Source organism: Bubalus bubalis, chromosome 15, assembly GCF_019923935.1.
Source record: "Bubalus bubalis isolate 160015118507 breed Murrah chromosome 15, NDDB_SH_1, whole genome shotgun sequence".
NCBI lineage: Eukaryota > Metazoa > Chordata > Mammalia > Artiodactyla > Bovidae > Bubalus > Bubalus bubalis.
In genome coordinates, this window is record NC_059171.1 from 20,145,555 (window position 1) to 20,165,367 (window position 19,813).

A 19,813-nucleotide genomic window follows, 5' to 3' on the forward strand; every position below is an offset into this window, starting at 1 on the left:
GCTGGTAATCATTTTGCAATACGTTAAGTGTATTAAAGCAATATGCTGTATACTTTATAATTAGACAACGTTATATGTCAATTATAGCAATAAAGTTGGGAGAAAAACTGCAATCTGGAAGAAATGAAGGAAGGGGCAAAATAGAAAGAGAGAGTAGAAACTGATCAAGAAGGAACTGAGGTGAATATACTAATGATTTTCAGCAGCCAGGGCTTTAACATTTTATATAATATTAACCATTGTGTTAGATAACTAGACACCTGTTAAGCAGTTGTACTTGCTACTTTACTGCTAGTTAATCTACTTTTATACCCAGAAGTAATGTCAGACAGGTAATAATCTGGGCTTTAAAACAATTTATAGGTACAGCTTTCTCTGGGAGTAGAAATATTTTGGAAAGTGTTTATTGGAACTAGTCCTTGATTAATAGTAATGTACTCTAGAGTTTGGTAGAATCTACAATTTTAAAATTGTCTCTAAATGTACCTTGTAGATTTTGTCTCTGGAAAATCTCTTACAAATGTTTCATAATAATCTCACAAACATTTGAAATGTGTTTTGTCAACAAAGGTCTGTCTGTCAAGGCTATGGTTTTTCCAGTAGGCATGTATGGATGTGAGCGCAGAAGATGCTTTTGAACTGTGGTGTTGGAAAAGACTCTTGAGAGTCCTTTGGACTGCAAGGAGATCCAACCAGTCCATCCTAAAGGAGATCAGTCCTGGGTGTTCATTGGAAGGACTGATGCTGAAGCTGAAACTCCAATACTTTGGCCACCTGATATGAAGAGCTGATTCATTGGAAAAGACCCTGATGCTGGGAAAGATTGAGGGCAGGAGGAGAAGGGGATGACAGAGGATGAGATGGTTGGATGGCATCACCGATTCAATGGACATGAGTTTGGGTAAACTCTGGGAGTTGGTGATGGACAGGGAGGCCTGGCGTGCTGCAGTTCATGGGGTCGCAAAGAGTCTGACACAACTGAGCGACTGAACTGAACTAAATGTCTTTTGCTCTTTATTTATTTATTCTAAAAAGCCCTAATCTCTTTGACCCTTCCAAAACAGACTAAAGTTTCATCTCTTCAATCATTTGTGTTCTTTTCCAAAATCCTTTCCCATTATGTTTTAAATGTTTGCTGAACACCAACTACATGACAGACACTGTGCTAAATGTCGGGGATACAATGGAGCAGAGAGGAAATATTTGCATACATCTTTTAAAATATGCAAGCTAAAAGTCAGGTCCTATTCTATAATGTTAAGAGTTCACTCAGGTTAAACTGACATCTTCCTGGTTTTTGTGTATTATACTCCTAACACTAAATTTTAATATTACAATATGCTCACTCTTAAATATTAAACTTATCTACATTATTTTCCATTCCTAAAAGGTAAATTTTTTTGCCCAGCTTTGTTCATTTGAATAAATTCTCAATTTCACAATCTGAAGATTGATTGCAAACTATTGGTAACAGAACTGCCTACGCAGCTTTAAAAAAAAAAAAAAAAACACACCAGAACTTTGTCTTCTGAATCTAGTCTTCAATGATCAGTCATGTTTAAGAATAAAGGTAAATCACTGGTAAAACAATGAAATCTAAAGATGATTAAACTGTAACTTACATAATTTGTTTAAATGAATAATATATGGAACTAAAAATGTGTTTGACTTCCCAATTAATTATGTATTTGAATCTTCCTATCAGCTGTCTGTAAAAAATGTGCATGCATGCATGTGTGCAAAGTCGCTCAGTCATGTCTGACTCTTTGCAATCCCGTGGACTGTAGCCCATCAGGCTCCTCTGTCCATGGGATTTTCTGGGCAAGAATACTGGAGTGGGTTGTCATTTTCTCCTCCAAGGGATCTTCCCAACCCAGGAATCAAATCCACATTTCCTGCCTTGACAGTTGGATTCTTTACCACTGAGCCACCTGGGAAGCATAAAATATGTACCAAGCTGTATATTTTAATTTTTAAAAAGTAGTATTTTTAAGTCATAGTGCAACACATAGTACAGTTCTTAAAAGATGCAAGAAATTTCTTGATGAAATGTAATTACACAAGTATCACAAGTACCTTTTTAACATGATGAATGAAAAAGCCACCTGTGTAACCTATTTGTTCTGTTAATGACATCTAACAAAAAGCTTTCTAAAAATCACGATAGGGACAGTCAGGTGTGCCTACCACTATGGTTCGATATGAAAATACTGGGTTTTTGGTTTGGTTTTTTTTTTTTTTTTTTTTTTTGCTCTACATGCTAACTACAATATAACAAAGATGTTAATAATGTTAACAGATATAAAGTAACAAAAACGGGTGGCGGGATAAAATTAGTGTAACAGAAGCTTCAAAAATTGGTGCCTTCTGATATCTAGTATAAACCTCCTCCATTCTGTATAAACTAGTAGCTTGCATTTATTTGGTTCTCACTACATGCCAACTAACATTCTACACATCTAATGAACCCACACAACCACCCAATGAACTAGGTACTATTAGCCCAGTTTACTGATGAGGATACAGAGCGGCTTCCCAGAGCAACTTCCCCAGTGGCACAGCTAGTACGTGGTAGACCCAGGATTTGTACCTCAGCTGGCTCCAGCACCTGCATTCTTAACAGTGTATATAAAGAATCAATCTCAACAAAAACAAAAAAAAGGTAAATAAACAGTCGATAGGTATCAATAGATGTATAGATCCAAATATATCTACACAAATAGTCATATCTATGTGCAGTATACGGCAAATATGCACACCCAGAGAACAGAGTGATACACAGGTATCATCCATCACATTCAAATACGAACATAATCATTATTTGCAGACTATGGAGCAATTGCATGACCAACTGTCCTTACCAAACCAGCGAGCATTTTCTAATTTGCTGGGTTCATTTCCTAGGCGGAAATTGCCACAGTAAGAGAAAACATTCCCCAGCTGTCCTGTCTGCTCGGGCAGTTGTGCCAGGTTTGATGTGGCTGAGGGCAGAGCCAGACAGGGTGGAGCATGGTGAGTTCTGGCCAGCAGTTCAGAAGTTGAGTACATTGCCCGGGCAAATTCCTTGTGTGGCAGCTCTTTCAGCACCATCAGCTATAGCTGCAAATTTATTTATTTATTCGTTTATTCCACTGACTGGAAGTAAAAACTAGTCTTATTTGGTCACAGCAAACCAAAAGTCTGTTCAAAAATGGAAAATGGGACTTGCCTGGTGGTACAGTGCATGAGAATCTGCCTGCCAGTGCAGGGGACAAGGGTTCGATCCCAGGCCTGGGAAGATCCCACATGCTGTGGAGCAACTAAGCCAGGGCAGCACAGCTACTAAGCCCACATGCTGCAACTACTGACACCCACGTGCCTAGAGCTTGTGCTCCAGAACAAGAGAAGCCACCACAATGAGCAGCCTGTGCACCGCAGCAAAGAGTGGCCCCCGCTGACCTCAACTAGAGAAAGCTCGTGTGTAGCCACAAAGATTCAGCTCAACCAAAAATAAAAAATGCAAAAAAAAAAAAGGAAAATGTTGGAGAACATATTAGAGGTAAAAATCTGGCAGACTGAGATGACGTTTTTGCAGAAGAAAACATGTTTATAGGTAGAAGTCTAAACACAAAACATTGGAGAACCCTGTATTCAGTCTCAGGAATTTCAAACATTATCATACACAACTGATCTTATCCAGGGTACCTTACAATGTAAGTCCTGTAATAGAAAATGTGAACACTACCCTACAGAACATGTTTGCTGATGACGGCGATGCTCCTTACCTCTTCCGCCGTCCAGAAGGACGCCTGTGCCTTTTTATACATTTTCCAAATGTCAGGGTACTGGATTGGAAAGATGACGAATCGACGAGAGCTCTTTCTCAGGAGCGGCTCTTCATCTGACTTTGCTTCATGTTCATTGGTATCTGAAGATAACCTCTTTAAAAATAAAGTACAAACACCCGTTTTATGTAGAGATTCCCCTTTACTCACATCTAACACACGTCTGGGAGAGTTAGGGAGATAGCACAGTTTGGGAGCCCGTCTCCCCAGCTCGAATCCTTACTGTGATCTGGTAGCTGGTCAATGGGGTTTGCTTAAGTGCATGGCTATAGGAAGTTCCTTAACTTCTCTGAGTCTCAGTTTCCTCATCAGTAAAATAACACCTACCTTAGAGATTAATTTTGATGATAAAAATGCTTTAAACAGAGCCTGGTGCATAATAATCACTCAAAATATTATTGCTGTTATTGTTACTCTGAGGATAAGCATAAAAAACTAGACCCATAAATGTCACGGGGGCAAATTTCTAAAGTTGTGGACAAAATGTCCCTTCAGTGCCTCTCACCGACACAGAATGCTGGCATGAATAGGCTACTATCACAAGCTGCTTTTTAATTTTAAAGTTTTCTTGTCTAATCTTAACTGAAATATTATCATACTCATCTGAAAACTCTTTACCAGCAACTTAGCAGTCTTTGAGCCTTCCCATGTACCAATTGGTCTTTGCTATTTACATGTTAATATTCCTGTACGGCATATGGTCTCACTGGGACTGTCTCAAAGCTTTGTGGGATAAAGAAACACATACCTAAAATGCATACTGCTTGGAAAAAGGATGGCACTCTAAAGGGGGAAAATGTCATATACATACATATATATATATATATATATATATATATTTTTTTAATAGTCAGCAAGAATGAAGACCAGTTTTTTATATATTGTGGTATTTCCAGAGTACTATGTCAAGTAAACATTAGTTTCCCTGGTGGCTCAGCAGTAAAAAATCCACCTGCAATGCAGGAGCTGCAGGAGGCAGGTTCAGCCCCTGGGTCAGGAAGATCCCCTGTAGGAGGGCATGGCCATGCACTCCAGTATTCTTGCCTGGAGAATCCCATGGACAGAGGACCCTATGGCTACAGTCCATAGGGTCACAAACAGTCAGACACAACTGAAGCAACTTAGCACCTGTGCACAAGTAAGTGAATGGACTGTTAATCTTTCTTTAGCCTGTGCTCTGATTTTTGGATACCTTTAGATTTTAAAAAATTTAACATAAGACCACAATATATCAGTGAAATAATCTAAAACCATTCAAATCAAGCCTCCTCTGAGTACCCTCACAAAACCCTCCCCTCAGCACACCAAAGGCCTTGATTATATGCCTAAGATAGCATATAGATCATTGCAATTTAATTCTCTGTCTACAGTTTCCTCTAGACTCTGCTTCTTAACAGTAAAACCAGTGCTCGCTTCGGCAGCACATATACTAAAATTGGAACGATACAGAGAAGATTAGCATGGCCCCTGCGCAAGGATGACACACAAATTCGTGAAGCGATCCATATTTTTAATTAAATCCTATTGGAAATGTAGAAATTATTAAAGGAAATTTATGCCAACCAAAAAAAAACCAGTAAAAACCAGACTTATACTTGTGGAATCCTTAGAGCTTAGCATACAGTTTGGTATTTACTCAATATTTATTCCATAAATATTTAGGTAAATTTCTAAAGTGGAAGTGGTCAAGTTTTTTGTTTATTTGTGCTGCCATTGAGGACTTTGCTCAAAACTGTAACTTGTACTCAACTTCTAGAATCCAGATTACCAGGAGAAGTATCAATAACCTCAGATATGCAGATGACACCACCCTTACGGCAGAAAGTGAAGAAGAACTAAAGAGGAGCTTGATGAAAGTGAAAGAGGGGAGTGAAAAAGTTGGCTTAAAGCTCAACATTCAGAAAACTAAGATCATGGCATCTGGTCCCATCACTTCATGGCAAATAGATGGGGAAACAGTGGCTGACTTTATTTTTTCAGGCTCTAAAATCACTGCAGATGGTGATTGCAGCCATGAAATTAAAAGACGCTTACTCCTTGGAAGGAAAGTTATGACCAACCTAGACAACATATTAAAAAGCAGAGACATTACTTTGCCAACAAAGGTCTGTCTGGTCAAGACTATGGTTTTTCCATATGGATGTGAGAGTTGAACTATAAAGAAAGCTGAGCACTGAAAAATTGATGCTTTTGAACTGTGGTGTTGGAGAAGACTCTTGAGAGTCCCTTGGACTGCAAGGAGATCCAACCAGTCCATCCTAAAAATCAGTCCTGAGTGTTCATTGGAAGGACTGATGTTGAGGCTAAAACTCCCAATACTTTGGTCACCTGATGCAAAGAGCTGACTCATTTGAAAAGACCCTGATGCTGGGAAAGATTGAGGGCAGGAGGAGAAGGGGACGACAGAGGATGAGATGGTTGGATGGCATCACCGACTCAATGGACATGAGTTTGGGTAAACTCTGGGAGTTGGTGACGGACAGGGAGGCCTGGAGTGCTGCGGTCCATGGGGTTGCAAAGAGTCAGACACGACTGAGCTACTGAAATGAACTGAGGACTTTGCAATCTCAAAAAAGCTGTAAGATTCTGAGACACTGCAGTTCCAGGCTCTAGAACAGGAGGACACATAAGGGCTCGTCCTCTAGGTCTGACACTGAGGCTGCTTTTGAACTGACACCACACAGATGCTTTATACACATTTATTCTGCTTCATCTGTACAACAAGTTAGTCAAATAGTTATAGTATTCCGATTTTACAGATGCGAAAACTAAATCTTGAAGTAGTTAAATAACATACCCAGGATTCCATAACTGGTAACTGGCAGAAATAAGATTAGAACTGAGATAGGTCAGAATTCCAAGCCTTGCCTTGCACTTCATCTCTCTATGTGTGGACGGCAGCTAGATTAGGGCCAGTGTGACGTGAAAGTGTTAGTCCTTCAGTTGTGTCCGACTCTTTGCAACCCCATGTTCTGTATGTATCCTGCCAGGCTCCTCTGTCCCTGGAATTCTCCACGCAAGTATACTGGAGGGGGTAGTCGTTCCCTTCTCCAGGGGGTCTTCCTGACCCAGGGATCGAACTCAGGTCTCTGCACTGCAGGCAGATTCTTTACCATTTAAAAACCTGAATTCAAAACAGTAAGATAAACTAAAGTTAAAAAGAGTGCATGCATGCTCACTCAGTTGTATCCATCTTTTTGTGACCCCATGGACTGCTGCCCACCAGGCTCCTCCATCCATGGGATTTTCCAGGTAAGAATATTGGAGTGGGTTGCCATTTCTTCCTCCAGGGGATCTTCCCCACCCAGGGATTGAACCTGTGTCTCCTGCATTTTCTGCATTGGCAGGTGGATTCTTTACCACTGAGCCACCCAGGAAGCCCCTAAAAAGTGTATACACTACAATTAACCCTTGTGCAACACAGGTTTGAAACACATTGGTCCACTTATCTGTGGATTTTTTTCCAATAACAACAATACTATTCCATCTGCAGTTGATTGAATCAGTGGATGCAGAACAGTAGATATAGAATGCCAACTGAAAAGTTATATCAGGATTTTCAACTGCCAAAAGTCAGTGCTCCTAACACCCCTGCTATTCAAGGACCAATTGTACTGTCTCCTGCTAAACAAAGTTAATTTAACAAATGGTACTGATGTAACTAAACCAGTCAATCTTAAAGGAAATCAACTCTGAATATCCATTGGAAGGACTGATGCTGAAGTGCCAATACTTTGGCCACCTGATGCGAAGAGCCGACTCATTGGAAAAGACTCTGATGCTGGCAAAGATAGAGGGCAGGAAAAGAAGGGGATGACAGAGGATGAGATGGTTGGATGGCATCATCGACTCAATGGACATGAGTTTGAGCAAACTCCTGGAGGTGGTGAAGGACACAGAAGCCTGGCGTGCTGCAGTCCATGGGGTTGCAAAGAGTCGGACACGACTGAGCAACTGATCTGATCTGATCTGATCTGATGTAACTAGTGAAATGACAGGAGGAGGACATCATCAAATATGACTTTAGGAAAAAGTAAAAATAAAGATGAGTTCATTAGAAATAAAGTTGAAAGAATCAAAGTGATGTGAAGCTGGTGAAAACCAGCCAAACTGATAAGGCTTAAAGCAGTGGTTTTTAACTGGTGCAAATTTCAAAATAGAGTAAAACTTTCTCAGAATGCATTCGCCTTCCCCTTCACCAGATTAAAATCACCATGTATAATGAGATCATGAAGTATGTTGTTGAGGAGGATGTGTTTCACAGGTGAATGATAAGACAGTAAAGATGAGATTAAAAATCAACGTTTTGGAAACTGCTACCTCTACATCAGAACATGAAGTAAACCAAATGACCATATTTCACTCCACAGTGTTCATTATAGTACAAAATCGTGTTCACTTACAGTAAGCACTTAATATTATTATGCATGCTTTCAGGCAAGTCATTTAATCTAATCATCATCACCTGTAAATTAAAGACTAACATTTGTCCTACTTGTTTAAAAGGAATGTTATAAGGATCAGAGGAGCTAATATAAATAAAAGTGCTTTGCATACTCTCAAGTGTTATGAACTTTTAAAATTGTTATTGTGTTACTATTAACTGTTGGGATGTTTCTGCCCTTAGAAAGGTGGTCTTCTATAATTCATGAAGTAATTAGAAAATTGCTGGAAAGGCTTTAAAAGTGAAATATTCAAATTCCAATTTAAAAGGTTTAGATCTGCAGTCAACAAATACTGCAAACTTATCTTGGCCCACATTGTTCTTCCTTGAGTTCTTGTAGACTGCACTTGCTTTTATCACCACTATGCAGCATTTTGATATGGTTTTGCATTTTTCTTTTTGTTATGTATTTTGTCCCAGGAGTACAGGTCTATATGCAGAGCTAGAATTCTTTACTTTCACTCTATTTGCTGTGTGCACCATACTGACAATTGGGAATGACATCATAAGCAGCAACCCTTTGGCACCAAGCACCCTTGCTCTGAATGGAGTTTGAAAATGCTGATAATTAATCAACATCTGGATCTGCAAAAACTGTTGACGACAGCTATCTTTAAACGATTTTCAAATGAAAGTCACATTTGAATACATATATTCTTCCTGTTCCATCATGGTAATATGTGGATTGTTAAGAAGCTGAATTAGGAGGCCATTGGGAAAGATCCTGCCTTGTGAAGAGAGAGGCTTTAACGAACACAGACCTTTGAACTGGGCTACAGATGATAATACTGCTTATTTTCCTGATGATAAAAATCCGCACACATTTTAAAATACTGTCAAGTGGATCATATATCCCCAAATTCTAGGCTCTCCAGGGCATTCTCTGTGGATGTGGGCTAAGAACTCATATTTTAGAAGTAAAGAACAATATGAGAAAAGTCACGATGGCATGGGCCATTTTTAAGAACTGGAAAACTTTCTAAATCTGGACTTATGGTATGTGGTGGAGGACAATGGAAGAAAATAAAACCAGAAAGAAGGCAGTAAACACTTCACAATTTTTCCAAGTGTGCTCTGAAGAACTGTGTGGCCTCTCTAATGTCAGAAAGTGCTCAGCACCTGGAGAATAACTGAATAAATCAGACAAAAATTCTTGCTTCTCACATTACATGTTTAACAAGAATTTAATATGAATAAACACCCCCACCAACCCAAGTCATTAACAACAGTAAGAAGTTACAAACACAAAAGCTTTTAAAAATCACTTTGATCAATAAAGAAGATAAGGGGTTCAGTTTCAAGACATCAAGAAGGCAGCTGAAAATATAACACTATGGTAGGTAGAGCACTCTCTCCACTCCTCTCTCAGGGCGTGAAGATCCTATTGCTGCTGCTAAGTCGCTTCAGTTGTGTCCGACTCTGTGCGACCCCATAGATGGTAGCCCACCAGGCTCTGCCGTCCCTGGGATTCCCCAGGCAAGAACACTGGAGTGGGTTGCCATTTCCTTCTCCATTGCGTGAAAGTGAAAAGTGAAAGCGAAGTCATTCAGTCACATCCGACTCGTAGCAAACCCATGGACTGCAGCCTACCAGGCTCCTCCATCCATGGGATTTTCTAGGCAAGAGTACTGGAGTGGCTTGCCATTGCTTTCTCCGGAAGATCCTATTAGTAGTTGCCAAGAGGATGGATGTGATTATTCAGGGAGAAGATACAAAGCAGCAGCAAAGCTGAGAACACAGACCAGGGAATGCAGGTATTTCTCTTGACAGAAAGAGAAAGGGCAGGTGGAGAAAGAGGCAGCTGGGATTAAAAGTGACAGAAATAGACATAAAGCAAAGGCAGAGGTGACCTGACTTGGCTAAAGCAAATGATCAAGATGAGATGAAGAGGAATTCCCTAAAGTATCCACTTTGTGGGTATCAATGGGACTAAGGCATGAGGAATTTTCTGGGTCAAAGATTTTCAAACATCTCGGTGAGCTAGGAGGCTCAGACTTCAACTCTTCCCACTTGTCCCCACGCCCAGGTGCTGGCATTCATTGTGGAGCACAGTTTAAAATCATTCCTATGGAGAATCATGGAAAGTTTCTGAGTAAGAATTAATACGAACGGGGTACCACGAGAAAGAGAAATTGAATATCCATGTGTAGGCTGAATTAGAAAAGAGAAAATCCTAGGTTTTGGTAGCAACGATAGTGTCCATTTCAGAGGTGGAAATGACAGCCTGAATTAAGATGTAGCAGTTAACATTAAAAAGCTGCTTTGCCAGTCAGACGAACTGGGCAGTTTGGTGCGGGAATTAAGACCCTTTGGGGAGTATTTTTGAGGGATGTGACATGGAGGCATAGGTTTATTGATGGATTAATTTGGCAGTGGTAAACAGGATTGGACAGCTGGTAAGACGGAAAGTAGACAGACAACTAATTTGTTATAACTGCACAAATGCTGAAGTGAGGAAAACGTGAAACAGTTTCTCATAGGCATTCCTTGGTAACTTTCCACTGTCTTTTTCAGAATGGTGCTTCCTGATTCTGGACACCTGGTCCCAAGAAGTGCCAGGACATGTGAGGGCAGCCATCTGGGTTAAGACTCCCCAGCTAGCATTCACCCTGCACTGATCTAGACTGGCATTCTACACAGCCCCTTCCTCCCATCCACCTCCAATTACACTACTTTCATTTGCTTGCCTTCACCTCTCTCCTTCTCCTCGGGTGTAGTAGAATGTTTGGATGCTGTCAGAGTTATACACTATTCATAGGTGTTTTCATTTTCATTTTCCTATTCCCACCAAATCTGACAAAACAGGTGGACTACTGGTCCAGGAGTGAGAACTTGGTTTTAAACCTAGATCTTGGTTTTAAACTTGAGTTGTATGGTCCTGGGTATATCATTTCGAAAACAGGGACTATCAGTTAGATTAAAGATAGTTAATTTGGGGAAACTATCAAAATTTTGGACCCCCTTTCTCTAGAAATTCACAACTGCACATATAAAACCTACAAACTTCAGGAGATTCATAAACCCCCTTCAAGCTCATCTATAAACTCTTCAAGACAGTGTTCTTAAAATATGTGTACCATGATCCAGTGGTTAAGACTGTGCTTCCACTGCAGGGGACACATATTGGACCCCTGGTAGGAGTAGTTCCACATGCTGCTTGGCATACCCCAAACAAAACTGTGTACCAGGATCATCTGAAGTGCTTGTTAAAAATGCAGTCCCAAACCCATCCCAAGAGACTTTGATTCACTATATCTGGGGCATAGACCCAGATATTTACATTTCTCACAACGTTTTCCAGGTGATTCTGATGCAGGTGGCCCAAGCTGCACCAATATATCTATAGAAATAAAGTACTTAAGCCATCCTTGCAGCTCAAGTTAAAAACTGTGAAACAGGTGCTCACTGAACTTCATTCTAGATCTAAAGTTCTGCCTCTGTCTTTGGGGTCTGTACCAAGATAGGCATAACAAATGAAAATTAACTTCCAGGTCTTAAGTCTGAACTGTTGGAGCTACTACCACAAACAAAAATATCTGAATTGTTCCATTAGAGTAGGACAATGTTTGTTTCAAAAGAGGAAGAGAAAGTTTGAGGGCTATTTACAATTTGTTAGTTACTAAATGTTTACAGAGTCAAAGTAAAATCCCAAATCTGGAATCTACAACTTTCTGAAGAAATGTTAGAATCTCTGTGAATCTGAGAGCTGAATCTCTGTGAGTTGAAACTCTATTAAAAATAATCTTTATCTTTAATCCATTTTGAGTTTATTTTTGTGTATGGTATTAGAAAGTGTTCTAGTTTCATTCTTTTACAAGTGGTTGACCAGTTTTCCCAGCACCACTTGTTAAAGAGATTGTCTTTAATCCATTGTATATTCTTGCCTCCTTTGTCAAAGATAAGGTGTCCACAGGTGTGTGGATTTATCTCTGGGCTTTCTATTTTGTTCCATTGATCTATATTTCTGTCTTTGTGCCAGTACCATACTGTCTTGATGACTGTGGCTTTGTAGTAGAGCCTGAAGTCAGGCAGGTTGGAATACAAACTAGTACAGCCACTATGGAGAACAGTGTGGAGACTCCTTAAACAACTGGAAATAGAACTGCCTTATGATCCAGCAATCCCACTGCTGGGCATACACACCAAGGAAACCAGAATTGAAAGAGACACGTGTACCCCAATGTTCATCGCAGCACTGTTTATAATAGCCAGGACATGGAAGCAACCTAGATGCCCATCAGCAGACCAATGGATAAGAAAGCTGTGGTACATATACACAATGGAGTATTACTCAGCCATTAAAAAGAATACATTTGAATCGGTTCTAATGAGGTGGATGAAACTGGAGCCTATTATACAGAGTGAAGTAAGCCAGAAAGAAAAACACCAATATAGTATACTAACGCATATATATGGAATTTAGAAAAATGGTAACAATAACCCTGTATACAAGACAGCAAAAGAGACACTGATGTATAGAACAGTCTTTTGGACTCTGTGGGAGAGGGAGAGGGTGGGATGATTTGGGAGAATGGCATTGAAACATGTATAATATCATATATGAAATGAGTCGCCAGTCCATGTTCGATGCACGATACTGGATGCTTGGGGCTGGTGCACTGGGATGACCCAGAGGGATGGTATGGGAAGGGAGGTGGGAGGAGGGTTCAGGATGGGGAACACGTGTATACCTGTGGCGGATTCATGTTGATATATGGCAAAACCAATACAATATTGTAAAGTTAAAAAATAAAATAAATAAATAAATAAAAAATAATCAAAGATACCACACACAGCAACAGGTTTAGAAATATTTACAAAATAACAGGCTAAGAAAATTACAGCACAACAATTTTAACTACCCTACAGCTCTATAGTCTAATGAATCCCAGTGTGTTGACTGTTGTTATGTACCTCTACTAATATAGACGGAGAACGCAATGGCACTCCACTCCAGTACTCTTGCCTGGAAAATCCCATGGACAGAGGAGCCTGGTAGGCTGCAGTCCATGGGGTCGCTAGGAGTTGGACAGGACTGAGCGACTTCACTTTCACTTTTCACTTTCACGCATTGGAGAAGGAAATGGCAACCCACTCCAGTGTTCTTGCCTGGAGAATCCCAGGGACAGAGGAGCCTGGTGGGCTGCCGTCTATGGGGTCGCACAGAGTCGGACACGACTGAAGCGACTTAGCAGCAGCAGCAACTAATATAGAAGGGCTTCCCTAGAGGCTCTGACGGTAAAGAATCTGCCCGCAATGCAGGAGACCCAGGTTCCATCCCTGGGTCAGGAAGATCCCCTTGGAGAAGGGAATGGCTACCCACTCCAGTGTTGTCTGGAGAATCCCATGGACAGAGGAGCCTGGTGAGCTACAGACAGCCCATGGGGTCGCAAAGAGGCAGACACGACTGAGCGACTAACACTTTGACGAATATAGAAGCCAAGAAGATTAACACGTTAGGGTAGGTTTTATTAAGCACCCACAACTTCCGTGGCACTTTGCATAAAGCACTTAATTCTTTGTGAAGGAAGCATCATTTCCACTGTAGAAATGAAGAAAGTGGTACCCCCCAAAGATTCACAGCTCGTTTAGCGGGGTCTGAGTAAAACTGGTCTGCTAACCTGATCGTTGCCATTGTTAAGAGGATTTCCTGAAGCCTTTCTACTGATCAGCTAACCCCATCCACTTGTGTCAGTTTCTACACGCATCCTTCCAAGTCCTATTAACCATCCCAGAGATGGAATGCATTTCTCCAGTAGGGCCACCAGTCCTCGGCCCTAGCCTCAACCTCCCCTGCCAGGGCTCCAGAGCAGGGAAGGATGGAAGAGGGTGCGCCTTGCCCGGATCTGAAGTCTCAGAGCACTGCCCTCGGGTCGCCCCAGAGCAGTGGAGCAGAAACCCTGCTCCTTCCTCACCCCTCCGAGGGGACGGCCTTCAGAGCGCTCGAAAAGACGAAACCAGGCTGCAGCGAGAGCTCGAGGCCAGGCCTACCCCGGGTCTCAGGAGGCAACGAGTAAAATCTACTACAGAGATCCTGCACCTCGCAGGTCCCCGCCGCAGCTCGCAACCCAGAGGCCCGGCGTGACCGCGGGGCGGGAGAGGAAGCGACAGCGCTGTTTACCTCCTCTGGCTGGGGCCTGGCCGCTTCCGGCCTTTCCGGGTCTCCCATCGCGCAGACTCCGCCAGAGCTACCGGAGCAGAGGGAACCGACAGCCTCGGGCCACTCCAACTGGGACAGAACCAGGTGGCCGGCGGGTGCTCTGAGTAAGCCCCGCCCCCTGGCGCAGGGACCGCTCCTACTCCGACCGGTCCCGCCCCGCTCCTCGGCGCTGGCCGATCCCCGCTTTCTCGCCTGCCCATTGATGACCTGCCCCGGCTCGGGCCTGGCCCCGCCTCCCCACCCACACTGGGACGCGCCCACTCCGACTGCCCCGCCCCACTCCTCTGCGCCGGCCCCACCTCCCGCCGCAGCCAGAGTAACATAGTCTCGCCAAAATTCGCCCAGCGCCACTGCGCTGGCACCGCCTTCCGCCTTCTCAGTGAAGGTCTCTCCTTGAGCCTGCCAAACCCCGCCCACTGAACCTCGGGCCCCGCCTCCTCCACTAGGTCCCGCCTCTCCAGCCGGCCCCGCCTCTCCTCCCGGCTCGCTGCCTTTGGCCCCTCCCGCGTCGCCGTCTTCTAGCCTCTCAGTGCGGGAGGTGCCCGGACCTCTTATGATCCAAAGTGTCCAGCTAGTTCTCGCCGTGCGTCAGGAACACGGTATATGTCGCGCTAACTCGGCCTAAATTAAAAGACGCTTGCTCCTTGGAAGAAAAGTTATGACCAACCTAGACAGCATATTAAAAAGCAGAGACATTACTCTGCCCGTCTAGTCAAAGCTATGGTTTTTCCAGTAGTCATATATGGATGTGAGATGAGAGCTGAAGAATTGATGCTTTTGAACTGTGGTGTTGGAGGATACTCAAGAGTTCCTTGGACTGCAAGGAGATCAAACCAGTCCATCCTAAAGGAAATCAGTCCTGAATATTCATTGAAAGGACTGATGCTGATGCTGAAAACTCCAATACTTTAGCCACCTGATGTGAAGAACTGACTCATTGGAAAAGACCCTGATGCTGGGAAAGATTGAAGGCAGGAGGAGAAGGGGACCACAGAGGATGAGAGGGTTGGATGGCATCACCGACTCATCATCATGGACTTGAGGTTGAGCAAGCTCCGGGAGTTGGTGAAGGACAGGGAAGCCTGACGTGCTGCAGTCCATGGGGCCGCAAAAAGTCGGACACTACTGAGAGACTGAACTGAACTGAACTGAACTCGGCCTATCCTGAGAGGATGCGGGATGGCGGTCGGACCGCACACTGGAAGAGCTAAAGAGGAGAGAGCGCTCTTCGAGTGTGGAGCGGTGGCAGAGGGAAGCCACGCTCTGGGTGGGAAAAGGGGACGTCCCTGTGACACCGAGAGAGAGGAGGGAAGGCTGCCCAGCTTTTCTCCGAAGCTCCCGAGAAGCAGAGGTCGGGGAAAAGTGTGCGGGACGAGGCGGGGGGCGTGCAGAGGAGGAGGGGGAGAATAACGGGAGAGGGCGTGACACTTGCCGAGCTCTTAGCAAGTGCCAGGCGCCGCGCTCGCTGTGAGCCGGGCCGCAGGGTCCCGGGACGCCTCTGCGCCCTGCACAGCGAAGCCCCCTCCCTCGGCCGGCCCACCAGGGGCCCGGGCTTGGGATGAACGACTGAGGTTACCCAGCCCGAAGTAGAAGGCGCCCGGGCTCCCCGCGAAACGCTCTTTTCCAGGCCCAGAGTCGAGGAGCGGACAGAGAGACAGACGCTGGGCTGCCCATGAGCCTGTTTCTCAGGGGAACTGTCTACAGGTAAGTGCCCACAGAAAGAAAAAATAGTGGGGTCTAAAAACCAAAACTGAGGCGAAAGAGATTTGCTTAAGTCGTCTGAAGCTGAAATGTCGAGGGAACCCTTGTCAGGCCTTGACAACAGGCACCTGCTTTGTGATTAGTTGAGGGACCTGTGGTTCAGACAGGATAGATAACTGAGCTTTGAAAATGATGAAGGTTTATTCTCAATCCTGCCCTAGAGTGGAGGATGAGCAATATCCATTCTTAGAGAACTGCTAGGAGCCACGTGCTGAGTAAAATAAATTCCCACAGGTTAACTTTAAATAATAGTTAAATAAGTTCTGTGAGGAAACTGAGTCTTGAAGAAGCTAGAAAATTTATCACAGGCCATGTGGAAAATAAACTAAGAGCAAAGATTCTACCATTTAAGTCATCAGACAGTATGTCTCCTATTTATCAAGCTTCTTATGTGTATTGAACGTGCAAAAGTGAATGAGTCTAGTGAAAAAGAATGTGGATTCTGGAGCCATGTCATCTGGGCATGAATTCTAGCTCCCTTATTTATTAGCTGTGCTGCCTTGGACAAGTTACTTAGCCTCTCTGAGACTCAGTATCCTCAGTTCCTTCCGCATAAGACTGTTGCATGGATTTACTAATATATTACATGTAAAGAACCTATTGGGGCAGAAAATTACAATGGTAGCTTTCAAGTACACTACTCATCAGACTATCCTAGAGGTCATAGAACAGAAAGGCTCAACTGAGTCGCTTGAATCACATGATTTATTAAATTAATTGAAAACATACATTAAGGGGAAAGAGATGGAGTAGCTAACCTATGTAAGATGGGATTCAGAAAGGGAAGGAAGTGGAAGGATCATTCAAGTTAATCATTCATACTCATATATCTTGTCTTTGCTGCATCAGCCTTCCCAGCTGGTGGAATAATTACAAAGGCCAGAGTTGAGGATGGGCATGGGGAATCTCCGCAGTAGAGCCAACATGCCTTTGCTCTTTTGGAGCGATGCAGAAGCTAGTAGGCCTGGTGGTATTTTGGGGATCTCAGTTGTCAGTTTTCTGGATACAGCCAGCCTGGGGTCTAGTGCTGTTGATCAGCATATGGTTAACTTCCTCCACCTGGTTGGGATTTTAATGTCTGCAGAATAACTACAGGATTTGTGGTAAAGGACCTGGCTGCCAGTGCAGGAGAAATAAGAGACGTGTTTTCGATCCCTAGGTCAGGGAAGATCCCCTGGAGCAGGGCATGGCAACCCACTCTTACCTGGAGAATCTCATGGACAAAGCAGCCTGGCGGGTTACAGTCCATGGGGTCACACAGAGTCAGACACTAATGAAGCGACTTAACACATGGCTCAGGATATTAACTACAGCCCTTGAGAACAATTAAAGGTCCTCAACTTTGTTTTATAGCCAAATTGTTATTATTTTGTCTTGTTTGCCTGCTTTCCTTTGTTTCTGCATTTTCTTACTTCTCATATTAAATCTGCTCTTTGAAACACAGGGAAGGCCTAGGAGGCTAAAGTTTTTCTACCAACAAGAGTCAAGGGTCACAGGAGTTGTGTCCTTTAGAAGGCCCTGCAGGGTCCTGCTTGGTTTCAGAATTGCTGGATCATATAGTAGATCTATTTTTAAGTTTTTGAGGAATCTCCATACTGTTTTCCATAGTAGTTGTATCAATTTACAATCTTACCAACAGCACACAAGGGTTCTCTTTTCTCCACATTCTTGCCAACATTTGTTATCTCCTGTCTTTTTGGTGGGCTTCCCTGGTGGCTCAGACAGTAAAGAAGCTGCTTACAATGCAGGAGACCCAGGTTCGGTCCCTGGGTTGGGAAGATACCCTGGAGAAGGGAATGGCTACCCACTCCAGTATTCTTGCCTGGAGAATCCCATGGACAGAGGAGCCTGAGAAGTTACAGTACATGGGGCTGCAAATAGTTGAACATGACTGAGCTTTTTGATGCTAGCTATTTTAACAGGTGTGAGTTGATATCTCATTGTGGTTTTGCCTTGCATGTCCCTAAGGATTAGTGATGTTGGGCATCTTTTCATGTACCTTTGGCCACTTCTATATCTTCTTTGGAAAATTGTTCAGGTCCTTTGCCCAACTAAAAATTGGCCTGTTGGCTTTTTTGCTGCTATTTCAGTTTTCTTACTTTGGATATCAACCCCTTATTAGATATATGGCTTGCAGATATTTTCACATTCTATGGGTTATCTTTTCATTTTGTTGATCACTTCCTTGGCTATGCAGAAACTTTTTAGTTTGATGTAGTCCCACTTTTTTTTTGCTTGTGCTTTAGGTATCATATCTGAAAAATCATTGCTAAGATCCATATCAAGGAGCTTTTTTCCTATGATTTCTTCTAGGAGTTTGATGGTTTCAGATCTCACATTTAAGTATTTAACCCATTTTGAGTTAATTTTTGTGAGTGGTGTAATATTCTAGTTTCATTCTTTTACATGTGAATATCCAATTTTCCCAGCACCATTTATTGAAGAGACTTTTTCTCCATTCAGTATTCTTTCCTCCCTTGTCAGATATTAGTTGACTGTATATGCATGGGTTTATTTCTGGATTTTTAATTATGTTCCATTGGAATGACTGACTTTTAACAAAGAGAATACATGGCTTTTAAGTCTAGTACATAAAGAACAATATGAACAGCTTTTGCCTGGTTTTTTCTACCTTTTGGAAAGTTTGCCTTAGAATTAAGGTACCATTCTACAGGAATCCAAAAACTAGCCTACAAAGAAAGATGACATAGAGAAGCCATAGGAAGGAACTGAGGCACCCAATCAATAGGTACTATCAACTTCTTGATGTGTGAATGAACAAACCATTAGAGGATTCCAGCTAGCAGCCACCAAGTCTTCCTTCCACTTGAAACCCTGGACATCAGAGACAAGCCATCATGATCGTGTCCTGCACAGATTCCTAATACAGAGTCCATGAGCATAGTGAATGATTGTTTTATACCACTAACCTTGAAGATAATTGGTTGTGCAAACATAGTAACTGGAATAACCTCCATTGTACTTACAGAGATGTGTGTGCTCTGACTGAAGAAAGCAGCTGAGCCTCTGGTACAGAAAGTGTGTAATTTCATGCTACTACTGGCTTACAGTGCACCAGTAAGATGCATAGACCCTCATTTCTCCAACTTGAATGATGTCTTAAATTCTTTTAAAATTTTAGTATATATTATGTTTATAATAAAATGATGTACAAACATAAGACAAGTTAAAGACTATTTCATTATTCTATGTGGTATTGTGGTTTATAATAAGCAATACATATTTGGTCTTTTATCCCTGTTTCTGGCACTAAGCTCCCCAAATCCTCAGAATTTCCTAAGTAATAATAAAACGGTGACTTTTTAGACCACTCATTAGGATAGGTTCTGGTTGCCAGGGGCACCAAGCAACTTTCCCTTGAACTCCCTGTGGATTGGCTGTTGGCTGTTTGTTGGTTTAGTCGCTAAGTTATGTCCAACTCTTGCAGACCCCATGGATTGTAGCCCACAGGCTCCTCTGTCCATGGGATTCTCCAGGCAAGAATACTGGAGTGGACTGCCATTTCCTCCTCCCTCCAGGGGATCTTCCCAATCCAGGAATCAAACCCGGGTGTCCTGCATGCAGGCATTCTTTACCGACTGAGCTATAAGGGAGGCCCTATGG

The 19,813-nt window shown here is 42.8% G+C and overlaps 1 protein-coding gene and 1 non-coding gene across 2 annotated transcripts in view; one reads left to right on the forward strand and one right to left on the reverse strand.

The window, feature by feature from the left end:
- RRM2B (ribonucleotide reductase regulatory TP53 inducible subunit M2B) overlaps nt 1–14,665 on the reverse strand; it is a 37,620-nt gene extending 22,955 nt beyond the window's left edge. The window contains exons 1-2 of the mRNA XM_006046436.4: nt 14,390–14,665; nt 3,765–3,920 (exon numbers count right to left, since the gene is read on the reverse strand). Coding sequence (XP_006046498.1) covers nt 3,765–3,920; nt 14,390–14,437 — 204 coding nt within the window. The 5' untranslated portion in view covers nt 14,438–14,665. The remainder of the gene's footprint in view (nt 1–3,764; nt 3,921–14,389) is intronic.
- LOC112579245 lies at nt 5,230–5,336 on the forward strand. Its single transcript, XR_003103744.1, has one exon. It is a non-coding gene; the product is annotated as a U6 spliceosomal RNA (small nuclear RNA).
- Nucleotides 14,666–19,813: the final 5,148 nt, after the last annotated feature.